The sequence below is a fragment of the Phragmites australis genome, chromosome 6, assembly GCF_958298935.1.
Source record: "Phragmites australis chromosome 6, lpPhrAust1.1, whole genome shotgun sequence".
Classification (NCBI taxonomy): domain Eukaryota; kingdom Viridiplantae; phylum Streptophyta; class Magnoliopsida; order Poales; family Poaceae; genus Phragmites; species Phragmites australis.
Window position 1 is genome coordinate 43,253,641 of NC_084926.1, and position 12,978 is coordinate 43,266,618.

The window sequence follows — 12,978 nt, forward strand, 5'->3', positions numbered from 1 at the left end:
CCCTCCTGCGGGTCTGGCACCGTTTCGCCTCCTCCTGTGGGTCGGGCACCGTGGGGGAGTGGGGCACGCTTTTTTCCCGGGTTATTGGGATAGACTGTATAGATATAGTAGACATAATTGTTTTTTTATTAGATAACGGTTTTTTATTAGGTGGAGTGCGGAAAGGAGCTGGAGGGATGTCGCATAAACCAACTTCTGCTTTATATAGTAGAGATTAGAGAATTGTTACATAAGGGTTCTATTAATATGCTCTCTCGTATATCATCGGAGGAGGTATAAACCAGAATACGACATCGCATCACATTTGAGACCTAAAATATTCCCTACTTGTCATGCCTCAGTAACAGAACGTGACCTTGCTCTCGTGTCAGTTATACTTGATATCTGGATGAAATATTGTTATCAGCAGATCAGCCTGGGTAACAGGAAATTCTCTACAAACTGCTGTAGTCAAGAGCGGCAACTTCTTCCTTAAGAGCGTCAAGATCTTCGTAACTGCAATCAAGATCAGCAACAATTCACTAGATAGCCACTCGCCGATTTTTTTCTTAAAAAAAATAGCCGGGAAAAGGATAATCAGGGGAAGTGAAGGTTCAATAAGACAATAAATCAATTATGACATTCTTTAGCTTCAAAATAGTGAAACAGCGAAATATACGACAATTGAACCCCACAATCAGTTGCTACATGACAAGACTACAACATATTGGAAAACTGTCGAAGGTACGAAGTTTTCTATGCAAAACAGGCAATGGCAGAAGAAAAAGGAGGTAAACATAGCATTGAAGTTTTTTCTAGGGAATTCATTAATTAAATTCAGAGTACAAGGTTACAACTTACAAGACATTGCAAGCAGAGACTCTGCTGCATTAAAAGTGAATGTGGTAGCGACATACTTATATAGCAGTACACTAATTCTTCATATAGAATCATAAAGCAATGTGATAAACATTTTAGAATCTTACATTTATCTAACCCACAAGAAAGCAGTGGAGTAAAAATTATCTCCTATAGACACCATCAAAAGCAAGCTAACGAAGCAGACTTGACAAGATTACTAACCTTCCCAGAGGACGAGGGCCAATCAGGAATGACGGATACATGGAAATCATTGATCCCAGAATCGCAGGCTTCCTGGGTTGAGCACCATTTGGTCTTGGAGGTCTTTGCACTAGCAGCATCTGCAAGGCTACCAATGGGATCCTTGACTTCACCACTTCAAATCCTTATGGACCGTTGGATTTGAGATGGAATAATCAGATTTGATGGTACAGTATTTTTCGCAAAAAAGGTCCAATTCCATGTGCTATAATAAATAAATGTAAATCTATAGAGCTTCTCTCATGGAACATTGTTCATCTCTGACTTCACATCCCCTCTGGAGGCGCAGGAACAAAAGGACCAAAATGGGCTAAGGGTCTGTTTGTTTGAGTTTATGTTTTTGGTTTGTTTGAAAAGTTGTTTTTAGAAATATGTTGTTGGCTTCTACAATAAATTTTTAGCTTCTCGGTACCTAGCTTATCAGAAAAGCGTCTCTCAGCGAGCTTCTTAGCTTTAGTTTATTTTCCTCAGAAACAGACTTCTGACTTTTCCAGAAACTACTTCTTCAGAACCCCGTTTGTTCTAACTTCTAGCTTCTGGTAGCAACAAATATAAAATCAGAAGTAGAAAACAAACGCCAACTTTAGTATGACTGGACCACCTAACCAATTTATTAGCTGACTCATACAAAACGTACCTAGCACCAGGCACAGGTATTGGCACTGGTAAAGGCGGGAACTCAACGACAGCTGGGACATTTGAACCCCGTCCACCAAAAGCAAATATCTGTTCGTCAGGGCTTTGTTTCATTCTATCCTGCAAAAAAGGAAGTGGGGTTAACAACAAAGATGTAAAAAAGGAAGTTTAGAATTTGAGGGAATATCACTAGTTGCTATATTTACCAGTAATTAAATATACGATATAATTTCCCTTGGCCAACATACATAAGGCAAAAATAAGTATGTAGCAACAAAAGAGAAAAGTTCACTTGAGGTTCTAATCAAAGCTGAATGGTATACCATAAGAAAAGCGACATATAAATCTAAAAATGGAATCTCGACTTTAGCAAGTTGCCAAATTATCCATACTTCTTTTTTGTCGGTAGCTGGTTCATTGTAAAGCAAAGGTGACTGGAAATGGAAGGTGACCTTTTCTTTGCTTCTTTTCTTTTCTTTCTTTATTTCTTTTCTGAAAGGAAACAGTATGGTAGGGCAGGTCCGTACTTTATATGTAACATTATCTGTTTTTTGAAAGCATGGGCAAAAAGAGTGATGCTGCAGGTTTGCAGTACAATGGGAATAAACAACAAATTGGAGCATAAGGACATCTCCAGTAGTGGTCCAGTGCTACGGTACCTAGTAAAGCACTGTAGCACTGGAAATTCTTGTCCACTAGATTCCCATCCAGGGGAATCCAGTGCTACAGTGCTGCGGAGAAAACTGTTGTTCTACATTTGCCGAGTTACTGTAGCAGCAGCAACACTGTAGCAGTGCTGTTCATAGAGCTGACGGTGAGTTCGGAGGAAGGCGAAGAGTAATAGAAGGTAGGAAATAGGGTAGCTGTTGAGGATGAAAAAAAATAAAAGATACTGTAACAGTAATAAAAAATACTGTAATAATATTTTTAAAATGAAAATTTAAGATAACTATTAGGATGATCTAAGAGGCAATTCTATAACAACAAAAGTTGACAAGAAACGGGCACTTTTGCCACGATGTGCACGCTGCGAGACCGAGGAGGACTCTAGATCATGCGGTTCATATTTAGAGTTTGTTTAGACAAGCATCACATTTTCTTTCGCCCACGGTACAAACAAACAAAAACATGCTGAGAATAATATCAGTAAAAAGGAACAAACTAAAAAGCGAATAGATTATTACTGGTACGGATCGCTACATAACCGGTATTCCACCAGGGGCATTTGGATCACTGCATCAAAAAGATAAAAGAGGATAAGCATCACATTGTGTCACTTCTACATATAGTGTTTTTCAGTTGTATGTGGACGCATCGAAACTTACTCCATGTAATTTTGGAAATAGATGTCGTCTTCGACTCTCAAAGTCAAACAGAGACCAAGTCGGGCAGATGCTTTTGAACAAACTCAGGAGCATGGAAAAGTTTTTCACATCCCTTGGCTCCACAACCATACTTCCACACGTACTTATGGTCCCTAATTTTTCTGACATAAGGTTCTAGAACTCTAACAGTTGCTGCATCAATTTTTTCATTGGCAGTCAATACAACTAGAGGATCCTCTTCATTCACCAGTCTTTCTTCCCAGAAGGAATCCAGTTTCTTCTCCCATTCAGCAGCATCGATGTTAGACGTACTGGCACTCTTGTCAGCTCTCACATGACGAAAACCTTTTGCATATTTCATCTCAGACATAGGTAAGAATAGTGTAAGAATAGTGTCTAGGAGCTCAACACCTTCAGGGCCCTTGACACTACGTAAGCAGTTAAGCCCCGGACAATAACCAAAGGCCCCATGGACCTGACATGTGATTTGTCAACATTCGACAGGATGTTTCCCATAATACCCTTATCTGAATCAAGCTTCTTCACTAAAGCGAGAGTTTGGTCTATGTCAGTTTGAATTCGTAGATACCGTGAACTGACCGGATGAGCTTTAGGAACAGCTGAAAGTGGTTCAATCTCTTTATGGTGACCTCTTCCATGCATTCTTTTCTTGCCACCATAATCTGCATCATCCTGAGAGCTTCCATCGTTGCCATTTCCTGATTTACTTGCTGCTCCAGCAGTCACCCTAGGACCACTACACCACAAAAAATCAAGATATCGGCAAAAAATAATAAAACATCACAATATTTATAGTGACACAGATTATACAGATGCATCTCAAAGGTCCAAAGTTCCAGTCCGCAAATCAAAAATCAAATTCTTTGCTACAGTCTTGCAAAACTCATTCCTCCTGAGTGAAGATAATATGGCACATTAATAATTAGCAATCAGCAACAAAAAAAAAAACTCAGTTAAAACTAAGGAAATAAGAAACTAAGTAATAGCACATATCAAAAGGAATTGTTCCATGTAACTAGGACACATGTTATGGTCTGTTTTAAATGCTATCCACAGACTATTTTACGAAAACTTATGTCTCTTGTTGTTATGATTCAGATATAACAGGGAAAAATATTCGTCGGGAGGATATGGGAGATATTAGACCAGTGATTGGGGTGACTCAGAATATTAAGAAGACTAGATTAATTCTTCTTTTCTTGATTGTAATGATGTGTGGTTTTCCCTTTATATAGAGAGGAAATTATAATCCTAATTCGACTCCAAATCCTAACTTACCTACTTTATCTTTGGCTGAATTGAAAAATAATCAAACTTTATCTCCTAACCGAATCAAATCTGATTCCTACCAACATTATCTCTTAATTAAATGGCAAGCCTTATCTCTTGCCCATAACATCTCCACCCCTCCTTTCTAGACAACTCGTCCTCGAGCTGTGGTGGTGGTCATGGTTGAAGTCCAAGAAGGCCCCACGTTGATGAAAGAGCTCGGCGAGCGGGCGGATCCTGGCACGGAGTGATGGCTGTGGCCTGCAGTGGTGAAGAAACCGACAGAGTCATGGATCTCATGGAGTGGGGCGATTGTGTTGAAAGAGGAGAACCGACGTGTGATCTGGTGTTGAGAGGTATTGGCTTGCGCGATGGCAATGCAGATCATGCGCAAGAGAGATGGCCGAATCGAGATGTTGTCGAGCGTGGTGTCGTAGCTGGCGTCATCATCATGGGAAGCGATGGCAGTGCTACAATAGTCGTGGCAATAACAACTAGGTGCGAGCTGATTGGTGGCGCAGACGCAAATCGTACGGAGCCATCCGGTGCTATTGAAGAAGGGTCAGTGTGCGGTCCGGCGGCAAACGATGTCGACATGCGGGCCAATGACGCTGATTGTGCGCTGTGGAGACATGCGATCCTAGATAGTGTCGAGGGTGGTGGCGCAGCTGGCGCGTGTGTGGATGAAGACGAGTCGTGTTGTGCCTCCAGGCGCATGATGGCAAGGTGGTGCGCCCGTTGCTGAAGTTCGATGTCGCGCAACATGGCTTACATGGCATCCAGCTTTTGTAGGATGACGTCTAGGGTGGCCCAGTTAGCTGATCTTGGCATGGTGGGGGTCTCAGGAAGGTCTGTCTCTGATACCAGAAGTTATGATCTTAAGATCATAATAGGGATAAACACCCACCGGGAGGATAGCCAGACGGCGTCGGCTACTAGTGGAGATATTAGACTAGAGATTGGAGTGACTTAGAATATTAGAGAGACTAGATTAATTCTTCTTTTCTTGATTACAATGATATGCGGCTACATCTTTACACAGAGGGAGAATTACAATCCTAATTTGACTCTAAATCCTAACTTACCTCTGAATTCGATACTAATCAAACTTTATCTCCTGACCCAATAAAATCTAATTCCTACCAAACTTATCTCTTATTTAAATGCAAGCCTTGACCTCCTGACCACAATACTTGTAAATGCTATCCACAGACTTTTTACGAGAACAATGGGCAAGCAAACTTTTAACCTTTTGATAACTGACAACAAGTTTGTTGGGTGGTACTTTTCTTTCAACCTGCAATCAATATCAAACCACAAGGAACCAATCAAATGATGTAATTAATAGAGTACAATTAACGCTTGAATAAGGAATCTTTTTCAGCATACCAATCTTCATTCTTGTTTTTTTAACACCGGGTCTCTTTTATCCGGAGCCTTCATTAGAAACCAATATAGAGGAGCGCGACACCAAGGGCTGAACCCGGCAGGCTCGGCCGCACCCTGCCCTCGGCTTGAGCTGGCGAAACATCATCCTCAAGAACCTGGACAAACTGTTTGTATGTCATTAATCCTTCCCTAAAAGTATTAGGAATTTCACTTTCGATTAGAGGTAGACCCACAAGTACTTATGCCAACTCGTGCTATCAAGTGCATAGTAACTCTACCAAGAAGCTTATCTGATGCTTGATTATTATTAGGAATTTCACTTTCGATTAGAGGTAGACCCACAAGTACTTATGCCAACTCGTGTTATCAAGTGCATAGTAACTCTACCAAGAAGCTTATCCCATAAGGGTGCCAATAAGCACCGTATTGATTGATGGAGTAGATGTTCAACTTAGGGAGCTACACAACTCAAACTATGTGTAGCAATGAAATCACATCAGACGCCCACCTAGCTATCACACAATGTAAATTAAATCTCCGACACCTATAGTGTTCCAGGAAGCAGCTTAGAACAGTAACCGACGAACTATATCCACCTTGACAGGTTCGAAGTCTGTTTCTTCAGAATTCTGAAGGTTGGTAAGGAGTTTCTTGAGGAAATATTTTTTGTTTGAGGAAATGGTTGGTAAGGAGTTTTCACATCGACATCGATGCAAATTCATCAACTTTTTGTGAATGCAGGAAGGAGGAGGCCTGGCAGATTGAGAAAGCAAACCACACCCCTCACATACTATTTGTGCCATTAAGATTTCGTACTGAGATCAATTCAATGCACAATTTTGTGAAATAATTAGTTCGGAAATGCCAGCGACCAAACCGTAATTAGCTCACCGGGTATACCTGCCCCTGCCTCCAGAGTCTCCACTTCGGCCTTGCTCGTCCCCGGAGCTGCGCCACACAATCCCAAACACAAAAACCAAGATTAGTATCATAAATCAGCTTGGAACCCCCGACGAGCCGGCCGGAGAACAAATTGAAACGTCCACCACCCGAAGCCTCACCTACAGCGCCGGTTTTGAGATTTTGATGGCTCAAGACGAAATTAAAAACGGGCTCATTGAATTGAAACATTGAAAAATTAATTAATATGTAAATTATAAAGGTAATATTATGTGTATTAAAAACATTTATTTCTAACAAACACTTAAAATATATAAAAAATAACGCTCACCTTAAATACTTTCTAGATGTCATTTTAAATAATTTCTTCTAATATTTCTAGATGTGAAATCATTGATGATGGTATCAACATCAATCTCATCTAGAAATTGCTTCTCAATTCATAAAGTTACCAAACAAATTAATCTTTCTTGAAACATTGTTGGGCTCATATAGTTCTTCAATAATTTTAACTTTGAAAAGTTTATTTCAGCTGACGCCACAACCATAAGCACAGTAAATAGGATTTGATAATGAATAGAAACATTACGATAACAATATATCTCTTTGATATATTCAAAAATCTTCATATAAGATATTAGCATATTTGGCAAAGTCAATTGCATAACTCTTAACTTAGACATTAGATCATTTAACTCAACATCTTATAAACCATCTAGAGAAAAAATATTTGCAAATCTAGTGCATCAATCTTTTTATTCAGTATCATCTAACCACTTCAAGATTGTCGAGCTAAGTAGAAACCCAAATATACTTATGAATACTTAGAGTTCTTCAAATCTATCTTTCAGTAAAGTGTTTGTTATATCAACCATAACAAAAATATTTAACTTCAAAAACATTCTTAGCTTATAAAAATAATTAACCATAATCAAATGTCAACGCACATGCATTACTGATGCACGATATGGGAGGAGGCCTTGGATTTTGAGGGGCAGGGGAGGCCACCCCACTTGCCCCCCTCCAAGGCCGGCCCTACTCACCTCTTGCGGGCCACGGGCCAAGGAGGCCAGACCTATCATCGTAGTGGGACTGCTTTGGTGGCATGGACGACGGTGACCTCTGCAATGGGGAGCGGCGGTGCCACCCCCACTGGCCCCCTCCCGCTCCGGGGCTGGCGCTCCTCCTCCTTCTTCCAGAAGGCCGCTTGCCTCTCTCGAGGCAGTTGTTGATGTGCTCAGGCTGTGATGATCCCAGTGAGGGAGGGGGAGGGAGCGGAAGCAAGTCCTCCGGCGAGTGTCCATGCTTGTGATCGTCGACGTTCGGAGGCGGCGGCGTGGGAACGAGGGATGCATTGGGGGAGCAGAGCACATACTCCATTGGAGGCATCGAGGCAGACGAAGGAGTGGGGTTTAGGGTTTTGGCGGTTGGAACGGAGGAGAGAATATAAGAGAAGGGAGTGGAGAAGGAAGACGACAAGAAGTGGAAGTGAGGGAGCGGAGGGATGGGAAGGGAAGGAAAGTGATCATAGAGAGCTCGCCGCGAAGGTGGTGCCAGCTGGCCGAGGGAGTTCATATGGGTAACAGTTACGACACATGGGTTGATGATTCTTGGGTTGGGCCATATAAAGATACGGGCCAAAATTAAAACGGGTTTGAAAATTGAAAGCCCAATAGAAGGTACAGTACATTGCTGCTGCTGGTGGTGGTATGAATAACTTCTGTCAGAACAATGAACAGAAGAGCCAGCACATGCTGCATGATGCATGCTGATTGCTGAGCAGTAGCGACAAGGGATTTCAATTTTATTTTACATTTTTTTTCGATCACAGGTGGAAAGATCGGAATTCACAAAATTTCACTGAAATTCATGAAATTTCATTGAAATTTTGGTCATTTTTCGTCCACTGCTATGTGGGTCTCACATGTCGGTGAAATTTTTTTTCCAGAAAAAGATATTTTGTCCTCCTCCGAAATTACCGAGCATGAAATTTTAGCAAAATTTTGATTCCTGCTAACGACTACTACATTGGAGACCATTAGACTAACATTCAAGAAAAATATTGCGATATCAGATGGCAGGTCTCAACTACCAAGTGTCCCGATGTTGCTGCGTGAAAAAGGCCCGAAGGAGATCCGCTGCAGTCAGTGAAACGATTGCATGCTACTGTGGCACATGCATTAACATATGATCCTCTGCAAAGAGCACTACCAGTTTTTATATAAGAAAAATGATAGGAAAACACAACAACAACAAATTCTGTGAACATTACAATATGAACTATGAAACAGTGAGACGATGTACGTTCATCCATAGGCTACAAAAATGGAAAAGAAAACAAGAACGCTGCATGGTATTCATACTTTTGTTCCGTGCATGCATCTCAGCAGTCTAGCTGCCTAAGTCTGACATCTTTTAGTATGATGGTATGCACATCGGGACAAAAACTACGGTGCTGACTCCTGTGCTGCGCGAGCGGCCCCAGTTTTCACTTTTCATGAGCAGTCCAGTTCAGAGCTCGCCAGCCTCCTCTTCAGGGACTCGTTCTCCTTCCGGAGCTTCATGACCTTCTGCTTCAGCGTTTCTACGTGCTGGACGGAGACGGAATCCCTATGCTGCTCTGCCTGTTTCATCCTCATAATCCTCACTGAACCACGAGAAAACAATGAATAATGCTGTCAACGCAACTGACCGATAAGATTAAACATACATACGGCTGAAAATTGAAATACGTATCCATGGAACAATACATCATTCTGCTGTTTGAATTGACTCATGATGTCTGTGCGGTTTGCAAAAACTTATATCGCTTCTTCAGTTGAGTAGTTCAGATTAAACTTACACTCATTTTCTGCATTCTGAAGCTTCCTGAGCATGCCCTTTTTCTCCTCCTGTTCAACAGCAATTACATCCCTCAAATCCTGGATCTCATTTTTATCTGTAGCAGGAACCAGGAAGAATTTCCATCAGGGAACATAGGGACAGTATTCAAGAAGCAGAATTACTCCTAAAACATGGAAGGGAAGTTAGAACTTTACACTGCGAATGCACATCAGCAGTAACCTGCTCCAACCTGCTACTTAACATGTCAATGTGAGCTCTATGAGCACTCAGCTCCAACTTCAGTTGCTTCATCGCAGCTTCATCTGTTGCTTGCTGAACAAGAGCACGGCTGATTGTAGGACATTTATTAGCTCTTTCAGTTTTCGTAAGACAATCACACAGGAAAATTTCATCTGAATATCCTGTCTCCCGCAAAACAAAGTTTCTTACCTGAGCTCACTCTCCAGCGCATTGCTGTTCATTTCATTGCTGTGCTTAAGCTGCTCGATTTCCTTCTTATGATACTGCATCAGATTGACAATTGTTAGATTCATTTTATGTATGACATGGATGCTTAGGACTTGGGAGGCGGTTAGTTACCTCTTCCATGGATAGCAATCTGCTATTTGCCTTTTCCAGTTCTTCCTTCAGGCTTTGAGATTCTGCGTGAAATTTCACCTGAATAACAGCAAGCATATCAGAAATGATCCGAAGTTTTATCAACAGTAATAGGCTCTGCATACTGAACAATGCACGTCTCATATAATTTAATTTGATGGCACAACCCCACCATCCTATCTTCTGGCCATCACAATGTCCTTGCACAGATGTTGAGACACTTTGAAGTGCTAAGATAGTACATGTACAAAATATTTTGAATTTTCCACAAAAGAAACAAAAAATCAAGACCAAGCTAAAGAAGCATTAGGCAATCAACAAGTTCTGTTAAAACTGTTCCCATGGAATGAAGACCCCGGTCCCAAATTAACTTAAGATCATAAGTGAAAATGTCTGCACAGGACTCAAGCTGAGCTACTCAATTTATTACTTGCTCCCATCTATATAAAGTATTAGCATTGAAACATGCCTCTTAGTTTAGTTGTGACATCATCTAAGTACTACATTTTCACCCCCTTATAACTGCACATAGTAAATAGCAACCTACCTGGTTGGTGAACTTGAACAAAGTTTCAGTGTACAGTCTTCTTAATCGTTCATTATCTGCATAGCATGAACAATTACTCATTTCTTTATTTCGACCTCAGGAAGCAGAGTAAATCATTAGCTATTACTACCTCCGTTCTCAAAAAGACGTCGTTTTAGGAATTTGATTTTGTTCTTAAATAGATGTCGTTTTAGGTTTTCAAGGTGGTGTTTACTAGAGTGTCCGTATTAAAGTCTATTGGAAAGTGAAGTTTAAATTCAATGAGTGTGTTGGATTGGTGGCTTGTGTGCTTTTGATTTAATGTTGGAGAAATCAAGAGGGGTAAACATGTCATGTATGAAAGAATTTATTGCAACATTGTCCTGTGTGCCGAAGGCTAAAACGACATCTAAAAGAAAACGGAGGTAGTACTTAATTTACATTATTAGAAGAACAATAAAGTGAATTTAAACTGGTAGAGAACACTGAAATTTTAGATAACCTCTCTGCAGATCTGTAATACGTGACTCAAGGACTTCTCGCTTCTTGGATTCAGTACTGTAGTTCACTCTTAAAGCCTGGACCTCCATAAGTGCATCTTTATACCCCTGTTAGGAAAAGAACTACACAAGATCAATATATAGCACAGAACGTGCTAGGATATAGGCCATCTCCTTAGACAATGGAGATTCACAGATTTAGACATATACATTTTTCTTCGAAAAAAGCTTGAGCATCCGAGCAGAGATTATGCAATTTCTCCTGCCTGATGGACTATCCTATTCCTACATCAATTTGGGTAAGTCAAGCATCTGCGACAACATGCCATAAATTCCAGGAAGCAATTAGCGTCAATTATATCAAGACAAAGATGGGTCAATGAGACTGACACGTCGTGACATTTTCGCAGGCGCCATTTGGTTATCACAAGTTGACAACAAAAAATTCTATTGCATGCCAACCACAACTTGGTTTAATACCACAACGAACTGGCAGGTAGCTGTTACCAACACCACCCTACTTTCTGGAGAAGAAATTTGATCAAACATTTCAATGTTCCTGGAAACACCGAACACCCATTTCACACTCGCCATGTCTGCCACATTTCATCAAACATCAGCTGAGCACGCGTTGCCTCACAATAGACTGCAAGGTTCAACGAACGATTACTTTCAGGTCTCAAATTGGTCACTGGAGCAACAACACACGACCGAGACACCGACGATTTTGAGCGGGCTAGCGCAGAGCGCGATTCGACAGTAACACCGGGTGCAGAGCAAACGCGATTCGCGGCCGACCGATGGGGGTTGAACTGGGCGGTACGGGGTGCCGCGCTGCCACTGACCTGGGAGACGCGGTGGAAGTTTCGGAGCAGCGATTCCAACTCCTCGTCCCCCGCGCCCGCCTCCGATGGCATCGCCTCGTCTCCGCCGTTCGGGTGGACGGTAGTGCTGGGACGCGACGGTGGCGCACGCGGCGTGGGTAAGGAAGGAAAAAGGCAGAGCAGAACGTGATGCGAAGTAACTGTGGGGTCTCTTTTGCAAAAAAAAAGCATCGCCACACCCGACGTGTCGCCGCCTCGCCGGAAAAGAGAGCTGACATGAGCTGCTGCTGATGCTATGTATGTTTGGCAGAGTTTCAAGATTCGTTTTCACAGTAAAATTAGTGAAAGCTTTGTTAAAGAATAGTTTGTAATTTTCGGTTCTTTCATTGATTATCTAAAATGAATTATATAATAGGAGTTAAAAAAACTAGCTTTATTGATTCACTTCTTAATCACTTCTTCTGTAAAATTTATCAAGAAATCATTTTTAACCATATGATCACTTCCCTAGATAATTTGGATCAATGAGAGCTCTAACAAACATATCCTAAGCTTGCAATTGACATGATTAATGAGCTAAGTCAGTTCAAAAAAAGATTAGTGAGCTAAGTAAATTAACATTCCACTTACCGAATCACTTTCTTGGAAGTGCCAAGACATTGCAAACTGTGATCTGAAACGCGTACAGCATTCCTATTCCTGAGCCTTTTCGTCCAACTGAAGCACTTGACAGCCACTGACTGGATAAGTTGAAACCATTTCTTGAGTTAAAACTTAGGTATAATACATCTATCTCTTGTAATGTAACAGTGGCCGTTATGCGTGCTTCGTGTTTATTGATTTTATTCAACACAGCACTAACAGAACTTATTTGACATTTTTGTTACTCCAGAACATTTTTTATATAGGTACATTAGCTCAGGACAAATGAGTCTCAGCCTTAAGCCCTTAACACAACACAAAAAAGAAGTTCATTTATTCCATTTGGAACAGCATAAAGACTAAAACAATGCCACTGTACCAGGAGAAAATAGAGAGCATCCAGC

At 41.2% G+C, this 12,978-nt stretch overlaps 1 protein-coding gene and 1 pseudogene across 3 annotated transcripts; both read right to left on the minus strand.

Annotated features, from left to right (window-relative positions):
• Positions 1 to 2,933: 2,933 nt before the first annotated feature.
• Positions 2,934 to 5,920, minus strand: LOC133920710 (serrate RNA effector molecule-like; annotated as a pseudogene).
• Positions 5,921 to 8,829: 2,909 nt separating this feature from the next.
• Positions 8,830 to 12,165, minus strand: LOC133922669 (protein At-4/1-like). Of its 3 annotated transcripts, XM_062368087.1 has the most exons (9): positions 11,954 to 12,162; positions 11,319 to 11,393; positions 11,111 to 11,216; positions 10,630 to 10,685; positions 10,065 to 10,142; positions 9,915 to 9,988; positions 9,680 to 9,813; positions 9,484 to 9,579; positions 8,830 to 9,288 (listed from the first exon to the last, which is right to left on the minus strand). In XM_062368087.1, the coding sequence occupies exons 2-9, from the start codon at positions 11,343 to 11,345 to the stop codon at positions 9,137 to 9,139; spliced, it is 723 nt and encodes a 240-aa protein (XP_062224071.1). In that variant the 5' UTR covers positions 11,346 to 11,393; positions 11,954 to 12,162; the 3' UTR covers positions 8,830 to 9,136. The 3 variants fall into 3 exon arrangements, with proteins under 3 accessions (XP_062224071.1, XP_062224070.1, XP_062224072.1); XM_062368086.1 differs by lacking the exon at positions 11,319 to 11,393; XM_062368088.1 differs by lacking the exons at positions 8,830 to 9,288; positions 11,319 to 11,393 and having other exon boundaries at positions 9,715 to 9,813; positions 11,954 to 12,165.
• Between the last annotated feature and the right edge of the window lie 813 nt (positions 12,166 to 12,978).